At 38.4% G+C, this 22744-nt stretch overlaps 2 protein-coding genes across 5 annotated transcripts in view; both read left to right on the top strand.

The window, feature by feature from the left end:
- The window catches only part of PPP6C (protein phosphatase 6 catalytic subunit), a 35295-nt gene extending 19894 nt beyond the window's left edge, over window positions 1-15401 (top strand). Inside the window, exons 2-7 of the mRNA XM_060608684.3 lie at window positions 482-577; window positions 4962-5027; window positions 6034-6175; window positions 11353-11432; window positions 11605-11814; window positions 12684-15401. Coding sequence (XP_060464667.1) covers window positions 482-577; window positions 4962-5027; window positions 6034-6175; window positions 11353-11432; window positions 11605-11814; window positions 12684-12932 — 843 coding nt within the window. The 3' untranslated portion in view covers window positions 12933-15401. The remainder of the gene's footprint in view (window positions 1-481; window positions 578-4961; window positions 5028-6033; window positions 6176-11352; window positions 11433-11604; window positions 11815-12683) is intronic.
- A 3587-nt stretch (window positions 15402-18988) lies between these two features.
- SCAI (suppressor of cancer cell invasion) overlaps window positions 18989-22744 on the top strand; it is a 153158-nt gene continuing 149402 nt past the window's right edge. For all 4 annotated transcript variants that reach the window (XR_009602764.2, XM_060608677.3, XM_060608676.3 and 1 more), the window contains exons 1-2: window positions 18989-19155; window positions 19879-19923. Coding sequence is in view for 3 of the 4 variants with exons in the window: in XM_060608677.3 (XP_060464660.1) it covers window positions 19103-19155; window positions 19879-19923 (98 nt within the window). In the remaining variant the exon portion in view is untranslated. The remainder of the gene's footprint in view (window positions 19156-19878; window positions 19924-22744) is intronic.

Here is a 22744-nt window from a genome sequence, read left to right as displayed (position 1 = left end):
TTTCCAGTTTTTGGCTGTTATGAATTAAGCTTCTGTGGACACTTGTGCACAGATTTTTATGTGGACATAAATTTTCATTGCTGAGTGCAGTTGCTAGGTCATATGGTAAGTGCATGGTTTGCAATTTACTTTAAAAATTAGTAGATAGAAATCAGTAGATAAAAAACTTTTCATGTTAAAATTATTTACTCTTACATTTATTTGTTTGGTGACAAACATCATTTTACAGTTTCTTTAAAGATGTTTTCTTAAACCTATTGTCTGTGTAGCCAGGGAGTTTGTATTTTGGAATAGCCATTGTATCGTTCGCAGGCATTATGAGATGAAGGCAAAAAACAGACAGAAATCATATCATAGAATCATTAAAGGGTAGTTTCCTTTCCTATGAAACAATATACATATTAGTTCTTGTCTTTTTTGCATTTGATCTTTAGTTTTAATATTGTAGTGAAAAGTTGCGTTCTATTTTCTCTTTCTACAGCGGCTATGTGACTATGTTTGTGACCTCCTCTTAGAAGAGTCAAATGTCCAGCCAGTATCAACACCAGTAACAGTGTGTGGAGACATACATGGACAGGTAAAATTTCATGAGCAGATTTTTAGCTTTTGTACTGTCCATAGTCCATGTGTGTTTCCATTTGTGCTGCGAAAAAGCCACCGGAAAAACAACAAAAACAGCTGGTCATTTGGTAGATTGCCTCAGTCTGTGTGACACTAATGATTCCTGGTTACTAATACAGTGAGTAAAAGCAGTGATCAAATTATTCATGGAATTTGTTGAAATTATACTTGCAAAGTGGATAGAATGTAGCATTATTGCTCTGTGGAATGGGGAAGAGAGAAAATAAATGTGGACAGTTCACAGTGATTGTGATTAACAGGAGGTGCTTTGGTTTTAGGCACTAATTTTCTATTCTATTCATTTCTATTTATTCACTTTACTCATTCGTGTCATATTTTAATGTATCATTTCCTTAGTGGGAATGAGATAGCAAAAGTTCAGAAAGATAAAATTGTTGGTGCGTGATTTCACAGCAAGTCACTGCTAGAATAGGAGGAGGAGGATTTGTCTCCTTTTCTCATCTGCTAGGTTTTTGTTTGTTTTTTAAGAGTTTCAAAGCAGTGGCAGGAGGAGTACACCTCATCTTTAGACTCTTACTGTCACCATATAGCCTAGCTGGAAACCCTCTGTGTTTTGTAAAGGTATTTGTATTTGTTTTTCTTTTTTTTTTTTTTTTTTGGTTTGGTTTTTGTTTTTTGGTTTTAAACTGGGAGTGAAAGCTGAACAAAACACTCACTCAGTCTGCTGTATACATACAATGGAATTGTGGCTGTAAGACATATGATACAGTAACAGTTTTGTGGACTCAAATTTTCAATCCTATTTTTTTCATTTGAAAACTCAAATTTTGTCATTGGCAATAAATACTGTCAATTGTTTCCTTGAAGTGACTGGCTCACTTCCTTCACTGTTGCAAAGATGTTTGCCAAATACCCATAGTATGTCTTTCATGATCTCAAGTAAAAATAGTGTTCCATAAAAAAAGAGGCTACTTTAGCTTGTGACAGGCCTATGCTGTCACTTTTTTTTTTTTTTTTTTTTTTTTGAGAGGGGCCAGGGAGAGAGAGAGAACAAGAGCGCGAGTGAGCAAGTAGGGGAGGGGCAGAGAGAGGGAGAGAGAGAGAATCCCAAGCAAGCTCTGACAGTGCAGAGCCCAATGCAGGGCTTGAACCCACAAATTGTGAGATCATAACCTGAGATGAAATCAAGAGTTGGAGGTGACCGATTGAGCCACTTGGGTGCCCTGAGGCTATCAGCTTCTGATACTTAAAGACTTTTTTGGAAAATCATACATACATACATACATACATACTTACTTACTTTTCTGTTAGTGTGATATTAACAAATATGATTTTTGGTGATGTATAATGAAATATCATTTCTGTTTTCCAAATGACCAGTGTGTTAGCTACTGAGAGTGTTAGACCAGTCTATCTTTGTTACTAACAGAGTAGGAAAGACCACTTGTCAAGTTTTGATGTATTAAAAGAATATGTACCGTTATTTCTTAAAGTTCTTAAAATACTCTTTTGTAAAATAAAAATATCCCAACAGGTTGAATGTAGAGTCAGGTTATGAAAATCTAGCCATATTCTATTTAGCCAGACATTAAATTTGTTATGTTTTTGAAAACATTGTTTATTTTTCATTAGAAATCTGTGTATGTTACTATTTAATGAGTTGTTACTGATTTAAAAAATTAAATATTAAAAAGTGATTAGTTTTGATTTCTAATATGGTTAATAGCAGTTGATATAAGCAAAAAACTTTTTGGGGACCTCTGATTTTTAAGAATATGAATTATGAATGTTCCTGAAGCTAAGAAGTTTGAAAACTACTGAGCTAGCCAGCTGTTTCCTTGCCTCAAACAATGGAATAAAATCCACTTCAGGATTGCTTGTGTTTTAAAATGAGAACATTTATAGAGTTTCTGTGATGTGGAAAACATAATACACGTTAGAGATTATTTGTGAAATGATGAGGTGAGCTTCCAGTAATGTAGGACAAGCTTAGTTGTCTTCACATGTTCTCAGTAAATGTTTATTATGTTCGTTAATTCTGACAAAACTTCCATTCTGGGGCAGGAACTGTTGGGTCCCTAAAGCAGAATATTTGATCATCTTTTAAATGTATATAGGGTAAATGGGAACTTAAAAAGTTTTTATTTAAGAACATATAGCTATAAGAACTATAAGAACTATAAACATGAATAGGAGTTAAAGGACACTTCCACCATACCTTTACAAAAGCAACTGTTTTATAAAACTTTTAAATGTTCCCTTTCTAACTCTCTGTGTGTACATACTCAATTTTTACATAACAAAATTGTGTAGTTTATTATAGGTAAACTTTTGTGTTACATTCTTTTCCCTAATTGTTTTTTTTATTTTGCTACATAGTTTCCATCATAACCATTAATATTTAAAAGAAAAAAATGTTAACATTTATTTTTAAAAGAGAGTGAGTTGAGGGGCAGAGAGAGAGAGGAAGACAGAAAATCTGAAGCAGGCTCCATGCTGTCAGTGCAAAGCCTCACATGGGGCTTGAACTCATGAACCATGAGAGCCGAAGTTGGATGTTCAACTGACAAGCCACCCAGGCATTATAATCATTATTCACGATTGGTCCAGGCCTTTGAGTTGGTAGATCATACTTTGTTAAAATAGTGTCTTATGTTAGTCGTGAAGGTTGTTTCTTTTGTTGTTATAAATGATGTTGTAACACATTTTCTGTATTTTCACACAGCATATATTTCCTTCCTTCCTTCCTTCCTTCCTTCCTTCCTTCCTTCCTTCCTTCTTTTTGCCCTTAGGATATAGTCAAAGAAGTGGAAATATTAGGCCAGAGTAACACGTGTGTGCACACGCACACACACACATACTCATATTATGTGTGTGTGTGTGTGTGTGTGTAAATACTATGTAAATGATATGTATATATATCATATATACATCTGTGGGTTGGGAATTGAGAAGTATACTTTCAAAGGGAAGGTCTTTACATAGTAGAAATGGACAGCAAATACTTTGGACAAAAGTTTACCACTTGACTGAGTTGAACACTTGTTTCATTTATTTGCTTGCTAATTTTAAGAAGATAGGAAAATTTTATTGTAAACTTGTTAAAGTTTTTCTTAACTCTAAGCAAGTAACAACGCTTCAGATTTATGAAACATTATAAAGAGTAGTGCTTTATTTCTTTTAGTAGTTAACATTTAAATTTCAGTTTTTTTCACTGTGACTAAGATTTCTGTACTGTTTTAAGTGTTAGAAATTTAAGTAATAATTTTTTAGTTTCAAGTGTAGAAGATAACTGTATAGGAAATAATTAGTTGTAGTTGGTATATTACAGTCAATTCCTTTAATTCAAAATCCTTTCTTAGAAAAACTGTGAAGTTTTCTTTAGAAATTAGGATTAAGATAATCTAGTTGACTGAAGTTACCAAATGGACAATTTATCAGTTTCCAATTTTCAGTCAAATAGAATATGATGAAATAAACAGTTCTGTTTTACTAATTGTTGAGAAGACACTCCATAGCTGTAGAGCCTGAGGGTACACACATCTCCAAAGTAGAGTGTAGGAAGGTAGGTTGATTTGCTCTTCAAGATACTATGAAGTATCATGTAAATTTATTCTTTGAAAGAAATTCTTATCCACTTGTTTTCTTATCTTTTGTCTCATTAAAATAGATACTGAGTATGTGGTGGGGTGGTTAGGTTAGCTTATTGACAAGTTAGATAAATGATCAGTTATTTCAAATACTCAAGTGATGGGGGCACCTGGGTGGCGCAGTCGGTTAAGCGTCCGACTTCAGCCAGGTCACGATCTCGCGGTCCGTGAGTTCGAGCCCCGCGTCGGGCTCTGGGCTGATGGCTCGGAGCCTGGAGCCTGTTTCCGATTCTGTGTCTCCCTCTCTCTGCCCCTCCCCTGTTCATGCTCTGTCTGTCTCTCTCTGTCCCAAAAATAAATAAAAAACGTTGAAAAAAAAAAAAAATCAAATACTCAAGTGATGGAATGCCTGGCTGTCTCAGTCTGTAGAGCATGCAAGTCTTAATCTCAGAGTCATGAGTTCAAGCCCCATGCTGTGCATAGAAATTACTTCAAAAAAAAATTCTCAAGTGATAGATGGGGAGATAAATGACAGAAATTTGAGGGGGAAGGCCTGTAATATTAATGATCTAGGAATGACTTTAATGGTAATTGTGAGATTTATTTTAGTGCTTTTTTTTAAGCTTGAGAGCTGTGTGCTTGGCAGTTTTGCTCACACTTAATTTCTTTTTGTAAGTGTAAATATTTGAGGTCTTAATTAAATGCTTCTTTACACATTTCGCTCTCAGTTTTATTATTTTACTCCTTCACAGGAATTTGTAATCAGCATATATTGCCTTTCTTTTATAGTTTTATGACCTTTGTGAGCTATTCAGAACTGGAGGTCAGGTTCCTGACACAAACTACATATTTATGGTACGTAAACCCCAATGATACCAAATATTTATTAAAATGGAAAGGATCTGACTTGCTACATGTAAATTATGTAATAATTTCATTGCCATGTGACATTCACTATTTAAATATAAGAAAAGGTGATTCTGTATTTTTTTACATTTTGCCATGTCATCTAGTTGAAAATAATTGCTTTAGTATATTGCTGTGTGCATAGGACTGGGTTGTAGCCCTAAGTAGTGACTGGCACAAATATAGCCCAGAACCATAGATTTAAGACACAAATCTTAATTTTACTGTTGTTTTATCACACTTTTTGAGCAATTTCATCGTTTATTAATCTGTGGATTGATGAATATAGGCATATACACATTTAGTATTAAGGTGGATATTTGCTTAGTTTCCTTTTGGAATGTAATGTTACTGTTGAATTTTGTCTGAATCCTGTCATTTTCCTCCCTTCTAAAGGTTTATGGGTCACTTTCCTATTCTTTTAGGTGTCTTCCTATTGTTCTAATATTGTCCCAAGTAAGACATTAATGAGAAGTGTAATTAGTATGGCTTTACATGCAGTTGTTAAATACAAAGCTGAACCCAGAACAGTAGTATAATTTTGGTATCTGCTTTTACAAAAATACTATTTCTTCAATTTGGTAGCTTTTCTGATGCAGTTAAAGTGATTTTTGAAATTCATCTAAAATTTTTTGATTCACACATGACCTTTTAGAAATAGCTGCTAGTGTGGGCGATAGAGAATTGGAAAAATGGTGATTTTCCAGGGAAGATCCTTGAGAGAATTGCACAGCAGGTTCCTGCACTGCTCTTGAATCCTAAGACTAGCACAGACATTTAGTAGAAATAGTTATTTACTTCAATTTGAATTTTTTGTTAAAATCCAATATTCAAATAATTCAATGTTTGATTCTTCATTTTTGTTATTTTTGACTGGGTCTGAGTTTGTACACTTTGGTATAATTAAAAAAAATATTGTTGCTATTGTTTCTAACTGTAAACTTTTATCTTACAGGGTGATTTTGTAGACAGAGGCTACTATAGTTTGGAGACCTTCACTTACCTTCTTGCACTAAAGGCTAAATGGCCTGATCGTATTACACTTTTGCGAGGAAATCATGAGAGTAGACAGATAACACAGGTGTATGGATTTTATGGTAAGACTTTCTATTCTCTGATTTTTTTTTTTTTTTGAGAGTAAGAGAGGCAGAGGGAGAGAGAAACGGAGTCCTAAGCAGACTCTGTATTCAGTGTGGAGCCTGATGTGGGGCTCGATCCCACAACCTTGGCATCATGACTTTGGCTCAACTGACTGAGCCACGTAGGCACCCCTACTTTCTCAACCTTTAAATCCTCTTCTTTCCCCAATCAAGAACCTTACCATGGAGAGAGAACTATTCTTTTTTTTTTTTTTTTTAAATGCTTGCTTATTTATTTTGAGAGAGTGAAAGAGCATGAGCATGCATGAGAGTGGGGTAGGGGTAGAGAGAGAGGGAGAGAGAGAATCCCAAGCGGACTCTGCACTGTCAGCACAGAGCCCATTGTGGGGCTCAGTCTCATAAACTGCGAGATCATGACCTGAGCCAAAATCAAGAGTTGGACACTCAACCAACCAGGTGCCCCTGGTGAGAGAGCTATTCTTAAATTTTTGGTGTGCATCTTTCTAGATGTGTGCCTCAAACTGTAGTGCTCAGTTTACCTTATTGGAATCATCTGGGGTGCTTGTTAAAAATGTGCATTGTTGGACCCCACTGAAAACCTTTTGGAGTGGGAATCCTAGAATCTGCTAAAGGTGAATGTTCTGCTCTTGAAAGTTTGAGAACCGGGGTGCCTGGGTGGCTCAGTCGGTTAAGCGTCCGACTTCAACTCAGGTCACGATCTCGCAATCCGTGAGTTCGAGCCCCGCGTCGGGCTCTGGGCTGATGGCTCAGAGCCTGGAGCCTGCTTCAGATTCTGTGTCTCCCTCTCTCTCTGCCCCTCCCCCATTCATGCTCTGTCTCTCTCTGTCTCAAAAATAAATAAACGTTAAAATTAAAAAAAAAAAAGTTTGAGAACCTATTCTATGTATATGTGTGTATGTGTGTGTTTGTAAACGTATTTTTGTGTGTGTACATACCTGCTTTTTTCACTTAATGCTGTGACCAGCCTTTTTTCACTTCATTGACATTATTTTTATAGTTGTATCATATTACACTATATGGATGTACTATAATTGATTAAACTAATACCTTTAACATTGAACCTTGGAGTTGTTTTTAACAACACATAGCTGAAAGAATATCCTTTTACATATGTAAAATCATGTATGTATGTATGTATCCATATGTCTGCCTGTGTGCTTGCTCCAGAGAATGCCAGGACCTCAGGGATCAGAAACAGAACTTAGCCACTAAAAGCAAAATATCTGCTTCTATAAAACTTTTATATGGTTGAAAGTTTTATTTATTTTTTTATTTATTTTTTTTTTTTATTTATTTTTGGGACAGAGAGAGACAGAGCATGAACGGGGGAGGGGCAGAGAGAGAGGGAGACACAGAATCGGAAACAGGCTCCAGGCTCCGAGCCATCAGCCCAGAGCCTGACGCGGGGCTCGAACTCACGGACCGCGAGATCGTGACCTGGCTGAAGTCGGACGCTTAACCGACTGCGCCACCCAGGCGCCCCTGGTTGAAAGTTTTAAAAAATGAGGTTAGAGAGAGGCTGGCTGGCTCAGTCGGTAAAGCATGTAACTCTTGATTATTGGGTTGTGAGTTCGAGCCCTACGTTGAATATAGAGATTACTTAAAAGTAAAACCTGTTAGGGGCGCCATGAATCAATTAATCTTTCAGGGGGTGCTGATGCTGTCAGCATGAAGCCTGCTTGAGATTCTCTCTCTCCCTGTCTCTCTGTCCCCAACCCTCGTCTTGTGCATGTGCACACAAGCTCTTTCAAACTTAAATAAAATAAAATCTTTAAAAAAAAAAAAAAATGAGGTTAGGAAGCTCTTTGAAGAAGATAGCAGAGCTATTGAGATTATTAACATGAAATTTCCTTAAGCACAGTTAAGGTGGATATTGAGAAATTTGAAAATATTTATCTCATGACCCTTTAGTTTTGGATTTTATATTTTGGATTCTTTTTTGTCATTATAAAGGTAAGCTAAAAGATAAAGATAAGTAAACTCTTAACTCTTTGATTTGTAAGCCATTGTGAATTATTAAATTGAGAAATTTTGATAATTTATTGTTTATATAACTTTGTTATTAGTAATTGAAAAGTTAGATGGCTATTACTTGTTTTTACAAGTTACTTCTGGTTTTCATTCATAAAATACCAAGTACCATTTGAATTAAAATTTTTTTATTCTTTTGCAAGACAGTTAATAGTTTGGATAGTACATACTGTGGTGTTAGTAAAAGCCAACTGGCTCTAAGCTTGTTATTATACATATTACTACACCCCCAAATTTGACCAACTTTTTTTTATGTTTACATTTTTTTTAGTGTTTATTTTTGAGAGAGAGAAAGAGAGAAAGAGGCAAAGCGTGAGCAGGGGAGGGGCAGAGAGAGGGAGACACAGAATCCAATGCAGTCTCCAGGCTCTGAGCTGTCAGCACAGAGCCTGTTGCGGGGCTTGAACCTGCGAGCTTTGAGATCATGATCTGAGCCCGTTGGACGCTTAACCAACTAAGCTACTTAGGCGCCCCAATCAACATCTTTTTTTAAATTTTATTTTTTATTTTTTAAAATTTACATTCAAATTAGTTAGCATATAGTGAAACAATGATTTCAGGAGTAGATTCTTTAATGCCCCTTACCCGTTTAGCCCATCCCCCCCCCACAACCCCTCCAGCCACCCTCAGTTTGTTTTCCATATTTATGAGTCTCTTCTGTTTTGTCCCCCTCCCTGTTTTTATATTACTTTTGGTTCCCTTCCCTTATGTTCATCTGTTTTGTCTTTTAAAGTCCTCATATGAGTGAAGTCATATGATTTTTGTCTTTCTCTGACTAATTTCACTTTGCATAATACCCTCCAGTTCCATCCACGTAGTTGCAAATGGCAAGATTTCATTCTTTTTGATTGCCGAGTAAATACTCCATTGTATATATATACCACATCTTCTTTATCCATTCGTCCATCGATGGACATGTGGGCTCTTTCCATACTTTGGCTATTGTGAATAGTGCTGCTCTAAACATGGGGGTGCATGTGTCCCTTAGAAACAGCACACCTGTATCCCGTGGATAAATGCCTAGTAGTGCAATTGTTGGGTCATAGGGTAGTTCTATTTTTAGTTTTTTTGAGGAACCTCCATACTGTTTTCCAGAGTGGCTGCACCAGCTTGCATTCCCACCAACAATGCAAAAGAGATCCTCTTTCTCCACATCCTTGCCAACATCTGTTGTTGCCTGAGTTGTTAATGTTAGCCATTCTGACAGGTGTAAGGTGGTATCTCATTGTGGTTTTGATTTGTATTTCCCTGATGATGCGTGAGGTTGAGCATTTTTTCATGTGTCGGTTGGCTATCTGGATGTCTTCCTTGGAGAAGTGTCTATTCATCTCTTTCGCCCATTTCTTCACTGGATTATTTGCTTTTTGGGTGTTGAGTTTGATAAGTTCTTTATAGATTTTGGATACTAACCCTTTATCTGATATGCCATTTGCAAATATCTTCTCCCATTCTGTCGGTTGCCTTTTAGTTTTGCTGATTGTTTCCTTCTCTGTGCAGAAGCTTTTTATTTTGATGAAGTCCCAGTAGTTCATTTTTGCTCAATGTCTATTTTTTTAACGTTTATTTTTGAGAGAGAGAGAGAGAGAGAGTGCATGTGCGCATGCGCTGGCATGCTCATGAGTAGGGGAGGGGCAAAGATGGGGAACAAAGAATCCTGATGTGGGGCTTGAGCTCACGAACCTACAGCTCATGACTTGAGCTGAAGTGGGACACTAAACTCACTGAGCCATCCAGGTGCCCCTGACCAACATTTATCAATGCAAGGCAAAAAAGGAGGAAGAGAAGGAAGACTTTTTTTTTTAAAGACAACATTTTAATCAAGATGCCTTTACCGAAGAAAATGACAACAGCATAACATCTAGTATTGAATTCTCTTGTTCCCAAGCTGTGCCCATCTATGGTTTTAATGACAGGAAGCCCACGAGCTCCTCAGGTGGGAGATAATTTTAGTCAACATGGAACTTAACATTGATTTTGAAGTAGTAAAAATGTCCATATATAGCTATTAATTATATTGGGCCTTCAGTTCACACTGATAAATGTATACTGAGCAGTTATTACGAACCAAATGCTTTGTGTATGTATGAAGATGAAAAAGACAAGATTCCTGTCTGCAAGCTCAGCTCAGTGTTAGCGCTCTCATGGTGAGTTTCTTTTTTCTTTTTTTTTTTCTTTCTTTCTTTTTTTTAAATATATGAAATTTATTGTCAAATTGGTTTCCATACAACACCCAGTGCTCATCCCAAAAGATGCCCTCTTCAATACCCATCACCCACCCCCCGTCAGCCCTCAGTTTGTTCTCAGTTTTTACGAGTCTCTTATGCTTTGGCTCTCTCTCTCATGGTGAGTTTACATAAGGATCCTGCTTCACACAGACATGTAATTTGGAGAATCATGAGGATGGACCATACCCTGTAGTCTTCTATATCATTGTAATAACGATATGTTACTTTTTTTTTTTTTTCAAAATTAAGGAAGAAGTCAAAGAACAGAACTTCCATGGTATTAATTGAAAGAAGAGATGAATATCCTATTAACTGTTGTAGACAGCATAGAAAGTGTTCAGCTAGGAATATGTAAGGACCTGATTGGCAGTCTGTCTCCCAGTGATGACTGCAGGTGTACTTACTGAAGCTCAAGTATTTCATTGCATGATTTGCAGAAATCTCAGAGGAGACAATCTAGGCCTGAGAAATGTTGAGATAGGAATTACCCATGCTCCTGTAATTAAGGGTCCTCTAATTAGTTTACCCTAGGAGAATAAGGTCTTCACATTAAAGAAATTACTCAGCTTGATAGAATTGTCCAGTGTGAATAACATACTAGATAAAAGCATTTGTTTGGGGTTATGTGAATTTAATATTTAGCTCTCCCTGATTATAGCATGTTGATTTAAGCTGCTTTGTAGGGCTGCTTCTCGAATGAAAAGCAGGACCACATTCTTAGACTAGTTAAACACTCGTCTCCTTCATGGCTCTACATGGAAGACCTACCAGGGCTCAATAAGTGTCCTAATTTGCCATCCTAGTTTAAGCTAAACTTCTTTATTATTGGAAGTATTCTTTATTTTTATCAGCAGATTCAGAACTTCATTAATGAGAACTCTTCTGTTTCTTTGATAGATGAGTGCCAAACCAAATATGGAAATGCTAATGCCTGGAGATACTGTACCAAAGTTTTCGACATGCTCACAGTAGCAGCTGTAAGTTTATGGAAATCTTTGTAAAAGCTTAAGTATTTTCCTGCCAGTAACACTTTGTATACTTTCATCCAATTGCCATCTCAATTATATTGTTATCATTAGCATTCATCGATGAATTTAGATATGACTGGGTTTATTATTACACTTTCAACTCTGTTATCCTTTTTGCTAGTTAATAGATGAGCAGATTTTGTGTGTTCATGGTGGTTTATCTCCTGATATCAAAACACTGGATCAAATTCGAACCATTGAACGGAATCAGGAAATTCCTCATAAAGGAGCATTTTGTGATCTGGTTTGGTCAGATCCTGAAGATGTGGATACTTGGGCAATCAGTCCCCGAGGAGCAGGTTGGCTTTTTGGCGCAAAGGTCACAAATGAGGTAAAGCCAGTTTTTTTGAGAAAATGGTTTGTTGGTTGCTAGTAGACTACATAAAGAACTATGTGGCTATAGATAACAATCGTCTGTTTCTCATCTAGCTTATCATGTATGTCTTCCTCAGTATCCACTTGGTAATATGTATAAAATAAATGTTTCTTTTCTTTCAAATATTGCAATTAAATGTTAATATAGCAAGGGCAAGATAGACACACACAGGTAAACAATTTTTACTATATTTTTAATTGAGATGTAATTGACGTCTAACATTGTATTAGTTTTAGATGTACATCATGATGATTTGATATGTGTATTTATAGTGAAAAGCCAACTTTTGAGGTTAGGCTGTTTTCAGTTAAAAAAAATACACACACATTACATACACATGTAGGGATGAGCTTATATAAGGAAGTAATCCAGCATAATGGAATGAAAGAGCTGGGTTCAGCATAATTGAAGTAAGTTATTTATGTTCTCTGAGCTTCTGTTAAGTTACAAAAGAAGGACGATAAATCTCAGAATTCTTTTAAGGATCATACTAAACCCTCAGTATGATAGATATTAATAGCAATATACTTATTATTACACCATAAAAACTTTTTTCATATCTGCTAGTACTTATAGAATGTTTTTTTTGTCCAGAAACTTCTAAGTAATCATGTGACTGGATGATTTCCATAACTTAGGCCAAAGCAGCTGTATTTGTGTGTAACTTACTAGAATTTTGGGGGTAACTAGTAGAATGGGTTTTGTAATCATGAGAACTCTAGTAGTAACAGGATTTATACTTCATTAGATATTATTCTTTTATTGATGTAGCATGATTTTTTTTTAATGTGCTGGTTACTTAACAAAACCTTTCTAAATTGCAGTTTGTTCATATCAACAACTTAAAACTCATCTGCAGAGCACACCAACTAGTGCACGAAGGCTATAAATTTATGTTTGATGAGAAGCTGGTAACAGTATGGTCAGCTCCTAATTACTGCTATCGTTGTGGAAATATTGCTTCGATCATGGTCTTCAAAGATGTAAATACAAGAGAACCAAAGTTATTCCGGGCAGTTCCAGATTCAGAACGTGTTATTCCTCCCAGAACGACGACGCCGTATTTCCTTTGAGGCCTTCGCCCATCCTGCTGACCCATTTTTCTGCCCTCTTCTTACCCCAACTCTCGTGTATTACCCTCTTCAATATACTTTTTATCGAGCACTTTGCTGCTGAAATGCTGCCTCTTGCCTTTTTTTTTTTAATTTTAAATTATCTAAATTTATTGTTTGTTACGGTGTCTATAGCAATGTTTTTCTATCAATTTTCTCCCCCATCCCATCCCCACCTTGGACTCATTTGAAAAGACTTGAGAAATGTCTTAATACTCACACTGCTGCATGTAGCTCTTGCTTATTTACTGGTCTGGGGGAAACAGGATGTGTTTCCTCTTTTTAAAAAGCCAATTGACAGAACAGACTACACCGAAATGCTCCTCCTTTTGTATCATTCAGCCTTTTGTTTTAGTTTGGTAAGTTTTAAGAAATTTCAGCAGCAAAGTTGTTATTCAGTGGGCACGATGGACTGCAGATGCCTCGAGTTATGTATACCTGTCCCAGATGTAAACGTCATTGTCCTTTGTTGGATGATATTTTAAGTGGATATAAAATAAATTGGTCTAAAGGGCTGCCCTCCTTGTTGTGTTTTTAAATTTTAGTTAAAACTGCTACAGCATACAACTTTGTACAGTAAGATAATTGTATTGATCTTTTTTCAGATTCCTTGTATTTTTTAATAAAGTACTCTTAAATAAAACCCAGATAGGTTAAAGTGTTAGAAATTTTAAACAGCTTACATTGTTAGTTTAAAGTTATTCTTTCCCCCCCCCTCCTAATCAGAGTTCTTGACCCTTTGGTTATTGAGTTTAAAACTTCAACTGAAATTCAATACTATTTATTTAAAAAAAAAAAAATCACTAAACTGTGCCTAAAGAACATAACTGCCATATTAATGTTTTGGTTTATATTCTCTAGAGTAATAGAAAAACATTTAATACTTGTAATGCTGATGTGTTCATTTGATACCAGTTGAGTAGAATGTGATCGATCCAGTTTACAAACTATCATGAGTATCATTAAGTAAAATCTGTGTACTTTTCGATGGGAATCATTCTTCTCTTGTTGTAACACTTGACCTTAACTTTTAGAAAGTGTTCATTTTTTAACTGCAACTGGAAAGGTTGAAAAGTCAGGACTCTTGTATTTGTGAACTGTAATTGGAAGCAAAATTTAAAAAAGTGTAAGAAGAAACAAATTGTCCTTTTTTTGTAAAGGTCTGTGATACCATGTTTCGGCTCTGTGTAAGTAATTTGAATATCCAAAGGGTGTGATGATCAGTTCTTTATATGCAACTGTCCACTTAATAAGGACAAGTGTTCCAGCGTCTCTTATGACTCTGGTCATAAGTGATGTCGGAATTTACTATTTTGTGAAATAGTTGGTATCCCTTTACTACTATAATTAATTTTTGTCATTCCAGGAAATCTTTGTGAAGCCAGCCAGTTAATAAAGCACTTTAGTATCTGTTCAGGTAGTTGTGAAAACCAACTTTTCCCCTTCAGGATAAGAACTTCCAGGTTACCTAAAAATGCAATAAAAAATCTTTATAGTCTAAGCTTCTGGGCACATAATTTTTCATCAGGGTTTTTTTTTTCTTTTTTATTAAATGAGCACAATAATGTTTTGTTTTTTGTTTTTTTTTCCACAACCACCTAGCTCCTTGTTCAGTTTCTAATTGTATAGCTATATGAAAGAAGTGGCTCAGACATTTGCTGCACACACTTGAACTGTTGGGTCAGTAGCTTTGTGTTACTGCCCTGACCCCAGTGTAATTCAGGGGGAAAGGTATTTTTATCTTACAGGGATATGTAGCTATGTATTTTACTAATTGTGAAACACTGGAAATTAATGATACAGACAACTTGGTGTGGTCTTTGAACAGCTCTCTGCAGTATTTTTTTCTGTTACCATAAATTGTATTTAAGTGCTTGCTCCTCTGCTTTGAAGTTGTATCAATAAAATCGGTAACCTCAGCCCTCCCTTCCCATTTGACACTCCCTAGCTCAGATTGATGTAGTTGTTTTAGTTATCCCTGTAATGTGACCTTTATTTTGAAGTCATGGTGTACTGCATTTGTTTGTCACTAGTTGGGCATGTGCCAATAATAATCTGTCCATTCCTTAATTGCCATCTCTATTTTGTCTGATTTTTTTCTCTTCAGCTGAATAACGGCTTTTTTGCATGAAAAAAAATAGTTTTTACTATTAGACATGTAAAGGGAAGAGAGAGTGAATGTATTGGACTTTGTAAGCCTAAAAGGAATATTTGGATCCCTCTACTAAATAAGGGCTATGTACGATATAGAGTAATCATGTAGTGGAAGATACTTGCAAGTCATAGATTTGTAGGCAGGAGGATCTGTTACTCCCTGTATCTAGGCTGAATGTAAAATCCTTTATGTTGTATTAATGGGGGTGATAACTATTTTTATTTGCTGATGATAATACTTGGTTTCTAATAAAGTGTCCTAGGCTCTAGTGAGAACTGTCTACTTTTAATTGCCAATGACTCCCTTTCCCCTCTTCCTGATACGCTCTTGGCTAGCTTTTTATAGGTTAATGCTTTTTTCTGAAACATGTCACCACTTTAAATGTGTTCATTTGGCTGTGAACGTAAAAAGCCTGGATCAAGAGCACATCTCATATGCAACATGCATCAGCTCCTACTCCGTCCGGATGACTAGAACTGTTGGAAGATTGTGACGTCTTAAACCCTGGGTTTTGCTTTTGAAATAAGGTTTGAAATACTGTTCATTGCATTAAGATTTGTGTGTTTTTGCTTTGTGAGCCCAGCACCAGGTTTTGGAAATGCCTGTATTGTGAAAGCAAATCTGAACTCTTTCTGAGCCTTTTTCGTTGTCAGAAATAGAATTGCTTTCCATCAGCCTCCAGAAAATTGTGTATCTGGAGTCGAAGAGATTTAACAGCACGAATCCAGATTTTTCATTGTAATTGTTTTTTAAATGCTAATGTTTGTAAAGCACCTTCAGTTCCTTGGATGAAAGGTGCTATATTCTCTCAGTGTAAATTAATAAAAAGATTATAGGAAGTTTGTCAGAAAATTTTATCTGATGCATAGTCTGTAGCATGTCCCGACCAAAAGTTAGCATTTTATATAACACAATTTAAACTAAAAAATGCTTATTCCTTCACTTGGTTGCTTGACTAGTAAACAGAAGCGAAACTTTTTCTTGTTTTGCATTTGACTTTGAGCTAAGTGTTCCAGTTCTTTAAAGGAAGTAGTCATTGTTATGTCCTGGACCCCATGCCCAGAACCATGCATCACGAGATGTCACAACTCTTTCAATTGTGTGTTTACAGTGTGTATTCATGCTGATGAAGTATACAGTAGTAAAACACCCAGAAGCATTTGCAAAGTCCCCTAGCATGGTGTCCGATACAGTAGATGCTTGGGGGACTGTTTGTTCCTTATTCCCCTCTTCTTAATTTTCTATTTCCTTACCAATCAGTTGGTGATTGCCTTTTTTACCCTCAGGAGAGTAAGACTATTCTGACTTGGATCACTCAAATATTTTCTTTATTCAAAACTGCATGAAATTTGTGAAGATTTTTTTGTGTGTATCAACAAAAATACTTACTACGTAAGTATGTTCCACTCAAACCCTGGACATCCACTATTCTCAGCACTCTGCTTTTGGGTATAAATGGGGATGAGATATAAAAGAATACATGGAGGCGTTATGGAATAGCATAAAGAATATAGGCTCTGGGATCAGATCTATGTAAAAACTCAGCTCTGCCAGGCAGTAATAGCTAACTTAGCTAAATGATGTACATGCCCTATTTTGTGTTTACCTTTACAATGGTTCTATGACTATATTACCTCTTTCTGTGCCCTGCCCCCCTGCCCCTTCAGATGAGGAAACAGACTTAGGATAGGTAACTTGTCCAAGGTTGCATAGGAGAGCTGGAACTTCAACTCCTTTAGGATATGCAAGAGTACATCTTAAACCCTCTTAAGCCATCTGAAGCATTATTGGTTTTTGTAGCTGTATGATCCTGAGTGAGTTGGGTTCTCTAGATCCTAAAATTCTGTGTCTAAAATAATACCATACAGGGTTAACCTCCAGATTAAAAACAGCACGCATAAAGCACCTGGTCCCTGGCCCGAAGCTGCTATTTATTGAGGGCTCACTCTAATATAGTATTTGCCCAAATTAAATGTAGTTGGGAAGTAAGAGTAATCTAAGGCAATAGATAGTTGCTAATATAGTGAGGCTTCTGGAAGTACAACAAATTTGGAGAAGGAAGTGTTTGACATAGGATAGAGTAATTGGGGAAGGCTTAAAAGAGGAAGTGTGAATTAAATGTGAACTGGAATGATGGGATATACATTTCTTATATAGTAAAAACACAGAAGCGGAGATTACTAGAACTTACATGTGACATGAAGATGGGACTTGAGGGTACCTCTTGGGAAGGCATAAGAAATGAAAAGCTACAGCTCTGTTGGCAGAACCATGTATCAGAGAGGAGTTGGCCAATTATGAAAGATCTTGAAAACCACATGGGATTTTAATCCCTATTTTTAAGAAATGTAATGCATGATATTTCAAAATTAGTCTTCTAGTGAGTTGGTGATCCTACCTGGAATCAGACCCCACCTGCCACAGTCTTATCTGAAAGATATTTCTGGTTTTTCCCCCTTCCCTTTCTGGTTTGGTTGACATTGAGACCGTCTAGTTTGTTGATTTGGGGATCACATAAAATATGAATTTGGGGAAACCAACAGATGTTCGACATGTTTTTCTTGTCAAAGCCATTTTAACCGACCCCCCTACAATTTACCATCATTGTTTTGTAGAAGGAATGTTTTTAACATGAAATGTTTAAAAAAAAAAAGGCCATCTCAATAAAAATGCCCTTTATGCCAAATAAATTTGGTTTTGTGAAAAACCAGTATCCTAATTTTTGCCATTTGTGAGGGTCTGTGAGAGATTTGTCCCCAAACTGGTGGTGTAATCTGCTCTAGGCTGTCACATTATTGATGCATAAAACATGTTCTAATAAATAGGAAATAGCAAAAGAGAAAGTTTTATGCCTCCTCCCAGCTCCAAATAGATGCCAGGGATCTATCAACAACAACAACAACAACAACAAAAACCTGTTCACATGGAATGTAGAGAGGCTGTAGAATACATTTAATTAAAGGGAACAATTTTATAAAATGTTAACGAGTTATGTCTTATTTTCAAGGATGATCTTAATGTAGAAGATGAACAGTAACATACTGTGCTTATGTGCTGGTAGTCTTGCATGCTTAGGTCTGTCAACAAATGCAGTGAAATTTATTTTTAAATTGATTAGCTGGCATTGAATTTACAATCATCTGCAGTGTCACACGACGGTTAGCACACACTCAAGGATCAATTCTATTTAGCCCTTCCAAAATGGAACATACTGCTTTTAGTTATGGCATCAATTCTGTTTGCAGTGATGATTTTTCTTTCATGGTAATTTTTAAAATCTCTTGCTTTCTTGGAAGCCAGCACCCAAGCTTGTGATCTTTTCTGCAGAGGACTGAGCATCTGAAACATGCTTTATTTTGGTAGACTCTTACAGTTTTCTTGCTGGATCCTCAATGAAGGGTATCTGTGAGCTGTGAGACCATTTCAGCATGATGTAGAGTCAGGGACCGCATTGAGGTGGTTCAAAATGAAGCTCGTTTTGGAGTTACCTCACCGTCGCACCTGCCAGAGGAGTTTGGGAAATTGCAGTGCTTGGCTGTTGGTCCTGGCGTGGTGCAGTGTTGGGGGGCGCCAGCAGGTGTGTGGAATGCAGGACGCAGAGCCAGGAGAACCTGCCGGCAGGTGTCTGGCGCCGGAGATGCAGTTTCTACTTTCCAGCGCACGGTGGCGCTTAAGTCTCCCCGGCGCTGCTAGCAGTCTCTAAGGCACCTCCGCCGCCACCTGCAGTCTCAACCAAACTCTAGGTGGCGGGATGTGACGGCCCGAGCGTCCAATCGAGCGCCAGGCTTTCGGCTACACTACAGTTCTAGCCAATGGGAGCCGAGGAGAGGCGCGGAGGAGGCGGGCCCCGCGGCATGCCAGGCAGAGGCGCGAGGCCCTCCTCCCGCCTCTCCGCCTACTCCAGCCTCCGCCGCCTCAGCTTCCCGAGCGAGCCCTGCGGCCGCCGGAGCAGCTCCCGCGGCGGAGCAGGAGCCGGATGGTCAGAGGAGCCCGGCAGCCCCAGCAGCCGAGGAGTCGCCTGGCCCCCAGGTGGGGCGGGGGCTCAGTCGAGGTCGGGGTTAGGGATGGCGTGGGGGCGCGGGAGCGGGCCCACGGGCAGCGGCTCGGGGCCGTGAAGCATTCGGGGCTCCGGGAGGGGAGGGGGGTTCAGGCTGAAGGGGGGGTCCGGGGGGCGCCCAGGAGCGGGGGAGCGGGCTGCGCGGCGATCGCATCCTCGAGGCCGGACGAGAGGGGCGTGTGAGGGAAGGGTCGCCGCGGGGTGAGGCTGGGGGCGCCGGGCAGGGAGGGGCAGGGCGTGCGCGCCCCGTGGAAGGGCCGTGGAATGCGGGGGGCGCGGGGCCTGGAGGGGCGGGGCTCAGGGGGGCAGTGCACGCTCGGGAGGGGGTGGGCACGGGAGAGGGGAGGCCGGAGGGGCTTGCGGGGGTGACGAGGCAGACAATGAGTAGGTGGAGGTGGGTGGTTTTGGGGAGCGGGGCTGTGACGAATAGGAGCTGAGAATGGAGTGAGGGACTAGAAGGGAGAGCAGGGTTTGGGCAGAGCAGACATTAGGGGAACTGTGAGTCCCAGGATTGCTTGGTCTTGGTAAATAGGGGAAACAGAGAGCATAAGGCATTTGTAAGGTCAGGTATGAGCCTAGCGAGCCTATGGTCCTAGAGGGTGGTGGTACGTTCAGTTCTTGACTGGCACAGTAGGGCCAGGAGATGTGTTCTTGTATATTACTTTTAGTTACCATCTTATTTGTTTGGTCTGTAGACTGACTGGCACGGTGGAGAAACCACCTCGAAAACGGAAAAGCAGGTAAGGCAAAATGCCTTCCTATTTTGCTTCGTGTTTTTCCATTTGCTTGGCTTCACCTGTGCCATACTGCATAGTTACACACGGTCGGTAGATGAAGTTTTTTATTTAGCTCCTTTCCTTAACGAATATAACTGCATCCAAGGTCTTTCTTTTTGAGGAGTTCAAAGTACTACCCTGTACCATTTGTGTGTATGTATGTAAGATTATATGGGAAAGAGACATGGGTAATTGAGAAATCTTAGTTTTTACTTTATTTTTTTAAGTTTATTTATTTTGAGAGAGAAGAGAGCACACACGTGAACAGGTGAGGGGCAGAGAGAGAGGGAGAGAGAGGATCCCAAGCAGGCTCTGCACTGTCAGCACAGAGCCCCATATGGGGCTCAATCTCACAAACCCATGAGCTGAGCTGAAATCAGGAGTCCCTTGCTTAACTGACTGAGCCCCCCAGGCACTCCCTTAGTTTTTTTCTTTAGCTGTAATTTCAACCTCTCCACCACCTCTGTTTAAAATGCTAATGTTGGGGCGCCTGGGTGGCTTAGTAGGTTAAGCAGCCGACTTCGGCTCAGGTCATGATCTCACGGTCTGTGAGTTCAAGCTCCGTGTCCGGCTCTGTGCTGACAGCTCAGAGCCTGAAGCCTGTTTCAGATTCTGTGTCTCCCTCTCTCTGACCCTCCCCTGTTCATGCTCTGTCTCTCCCTGTCTCAAAAATAAATAAAACGTTAAAAAAAAAATTAAAAAAAAAATGCTAATGTTTGGGGCGCCTGGCTGACTCAGTCTGTAGAGTGTGCTACTCTTGATCTTGGAGTCCTGAGTTCAGGCCCCACCTTAAGCGTAGAGCTTACTTATAAAAAATAAATAAAATATATTTAAAAAGTTATTGAGCATCTACTGTGTGCTGAGTATTATGCGCAAGTGCTTTATATGTATTATCTTCTGTAATCTTTTTTTTTAATGTTTATTTTTGAGAGGAAGAGCATGAGTGGGGGAGGGGCAGAAAGAGAGGGAGACAGAGACAGAGGATCTGAAGCAGGTTCAGCGCTGACAGCAGAGATCTCGATGTGGGACCCAAACTCATGAACTACAAGATCATGACCTGAGCCGAAGTCAGATGGTTAACCAACTGAGCCACCCAGGAGCCCCATATCTTCTGTAATCTTGAAACACCCCAAGGAAGTATGTATCATAAGTTATCACTGTTTTGCAGAAGAGGGAACTGAGGCACAGAGAGGCCAAGATCACTCACTCATCTAATAAATGATAGAAACCAGATCTGAATCCAGGCGATCTGGCTCCAGAGCTTAAGCTCTTACCCATTATACTATACTGCCTCTAATAAACATACAATTGAAAATAGATTTTCTTACTGCTTCTTTCTTTTATCATTGTACATAGTATGTAGAGTCTAATAAACAATCAAACCATAGGGAACTAGAAACAGGGGGCTTAAGGAGTCCACAAACAACTGAATTATTCCCTGACTAATGAAGAAGAGCATGCATCCATCCCACAAACTTTTTTGTGTGCATTCCACATGTCAGATACTATGTAGCAGTTCTGTGTGGTCATTAGAAGGGTTCTTTTTCACAGATACAGGCCTAGAGAGAAAATAAGCTACAGTAGTGAGGATGGGACCAGTAGGACGCCTGTCGTAGTTAATACTTGGTAAGTTACTGATGTTAGTACACAGAAAACCTCAACAGTAAGTAGATATGAAGTAACGGTGGAAATGCTGTCAGTTAAAGTTCCTTTGTCACTCTAGGCCTGTGCTGTTCAATATGGTAGCTATGTGCAGCCATAAAACACTTGAAATGTGGCTCACATTACTGAGGAACTGAATTTTAAATTTTATTATTATCATTTTTAATGTTTATTTATTTTTGAGAGAGAGAGAAAGATTGGGGGAGGGGCAGAGAGAGAGGGAGACAGAATCCAAAGCAGATTCCAGGCTCCGAGCTGTCAGCACAGAGTCTGATGCAGGGCTCAAACTCACAGACTTTGAGATCATAAGCCTTGAGATCAAGTCAGACGCTTAACTGACTGAGCCACTCAGGTGCCCCTGCATTTTAAATTTTATTAATTATAATTAATTTAAATTCAGAAAGTGGTACTTGACTCACTGGAAGGTATGTTTGGAACAATTTGGGCATGGGGATCTACTTTTTCATCTGGAAGTTTTATGAAATCTGTATACAAGTCCCGTATTTCCGGTGAAAATTTAATGTCCGAAACAAGATGTGCTTGAAGTAAAAATGCACATCAGATTTCAGGTGAATATGAAAAAATGAATGTGAAATTTCTTATTTACTAATTTTTGTAGTGATTAGATGATGAAATCATTTTAGGTCTAGTGGGTAAATAAAAGTATTACTAAAATTATTTTCACTTTTTTCTTTAACTTTTTCTAACATGGCTATTCAAAACTTAAAAGCTATATATATGGCTTATATTAAATTTCTTTTGGACAGACTTTAGCTCTCGTTACCCCACTTCCAGTCTCTTGGAGTGGCCTCCTGACTGCGTTCTCTACCTTAAATCTGTAATTCATTCATTACAAGTTGATCTTGTAATTCCCCTGTTTAAATCCTTCTGTGGTTCCCCATTGCTTATTGAACATAATTCAGACTTTTGAGCCCAATCATAAAAAGAGACTGCCTTTCTCTTCTCCCTGTCTTCCCAGCCACAGTTGAATACTGTGGCCATGGAAATTCTCAATAATGGATCTATTAAATATCTACTATTAAGTGACTTAACTTTCTGCTGAATCCTGCACTATGAATTAATTGCTGAATGTAACTCTGTGTTCTGTTTGCCATTCCCAGAA

The sequence above is a fragment of the Panthera onca genome, chromosome D4 (assembly GCF_046562875.1).
Source record: "Panthera onca isolate mPanOnc1 chromosome D4, mPanOnc1 haplotype 2, whole genome shotgun sequence".
NCBI classification, from domain to species: domain Eukaryota; kingdom Metazoa; phylum Chordata; class Mammalia; order Carnivora; family Felidae; genus Panthera; species Panthera onca.
The sequence above is the reverse complement of the archived record's forward strand: the minus strand, read 5'-3'. Positions and strand labels throughout refer to the sequence as shown.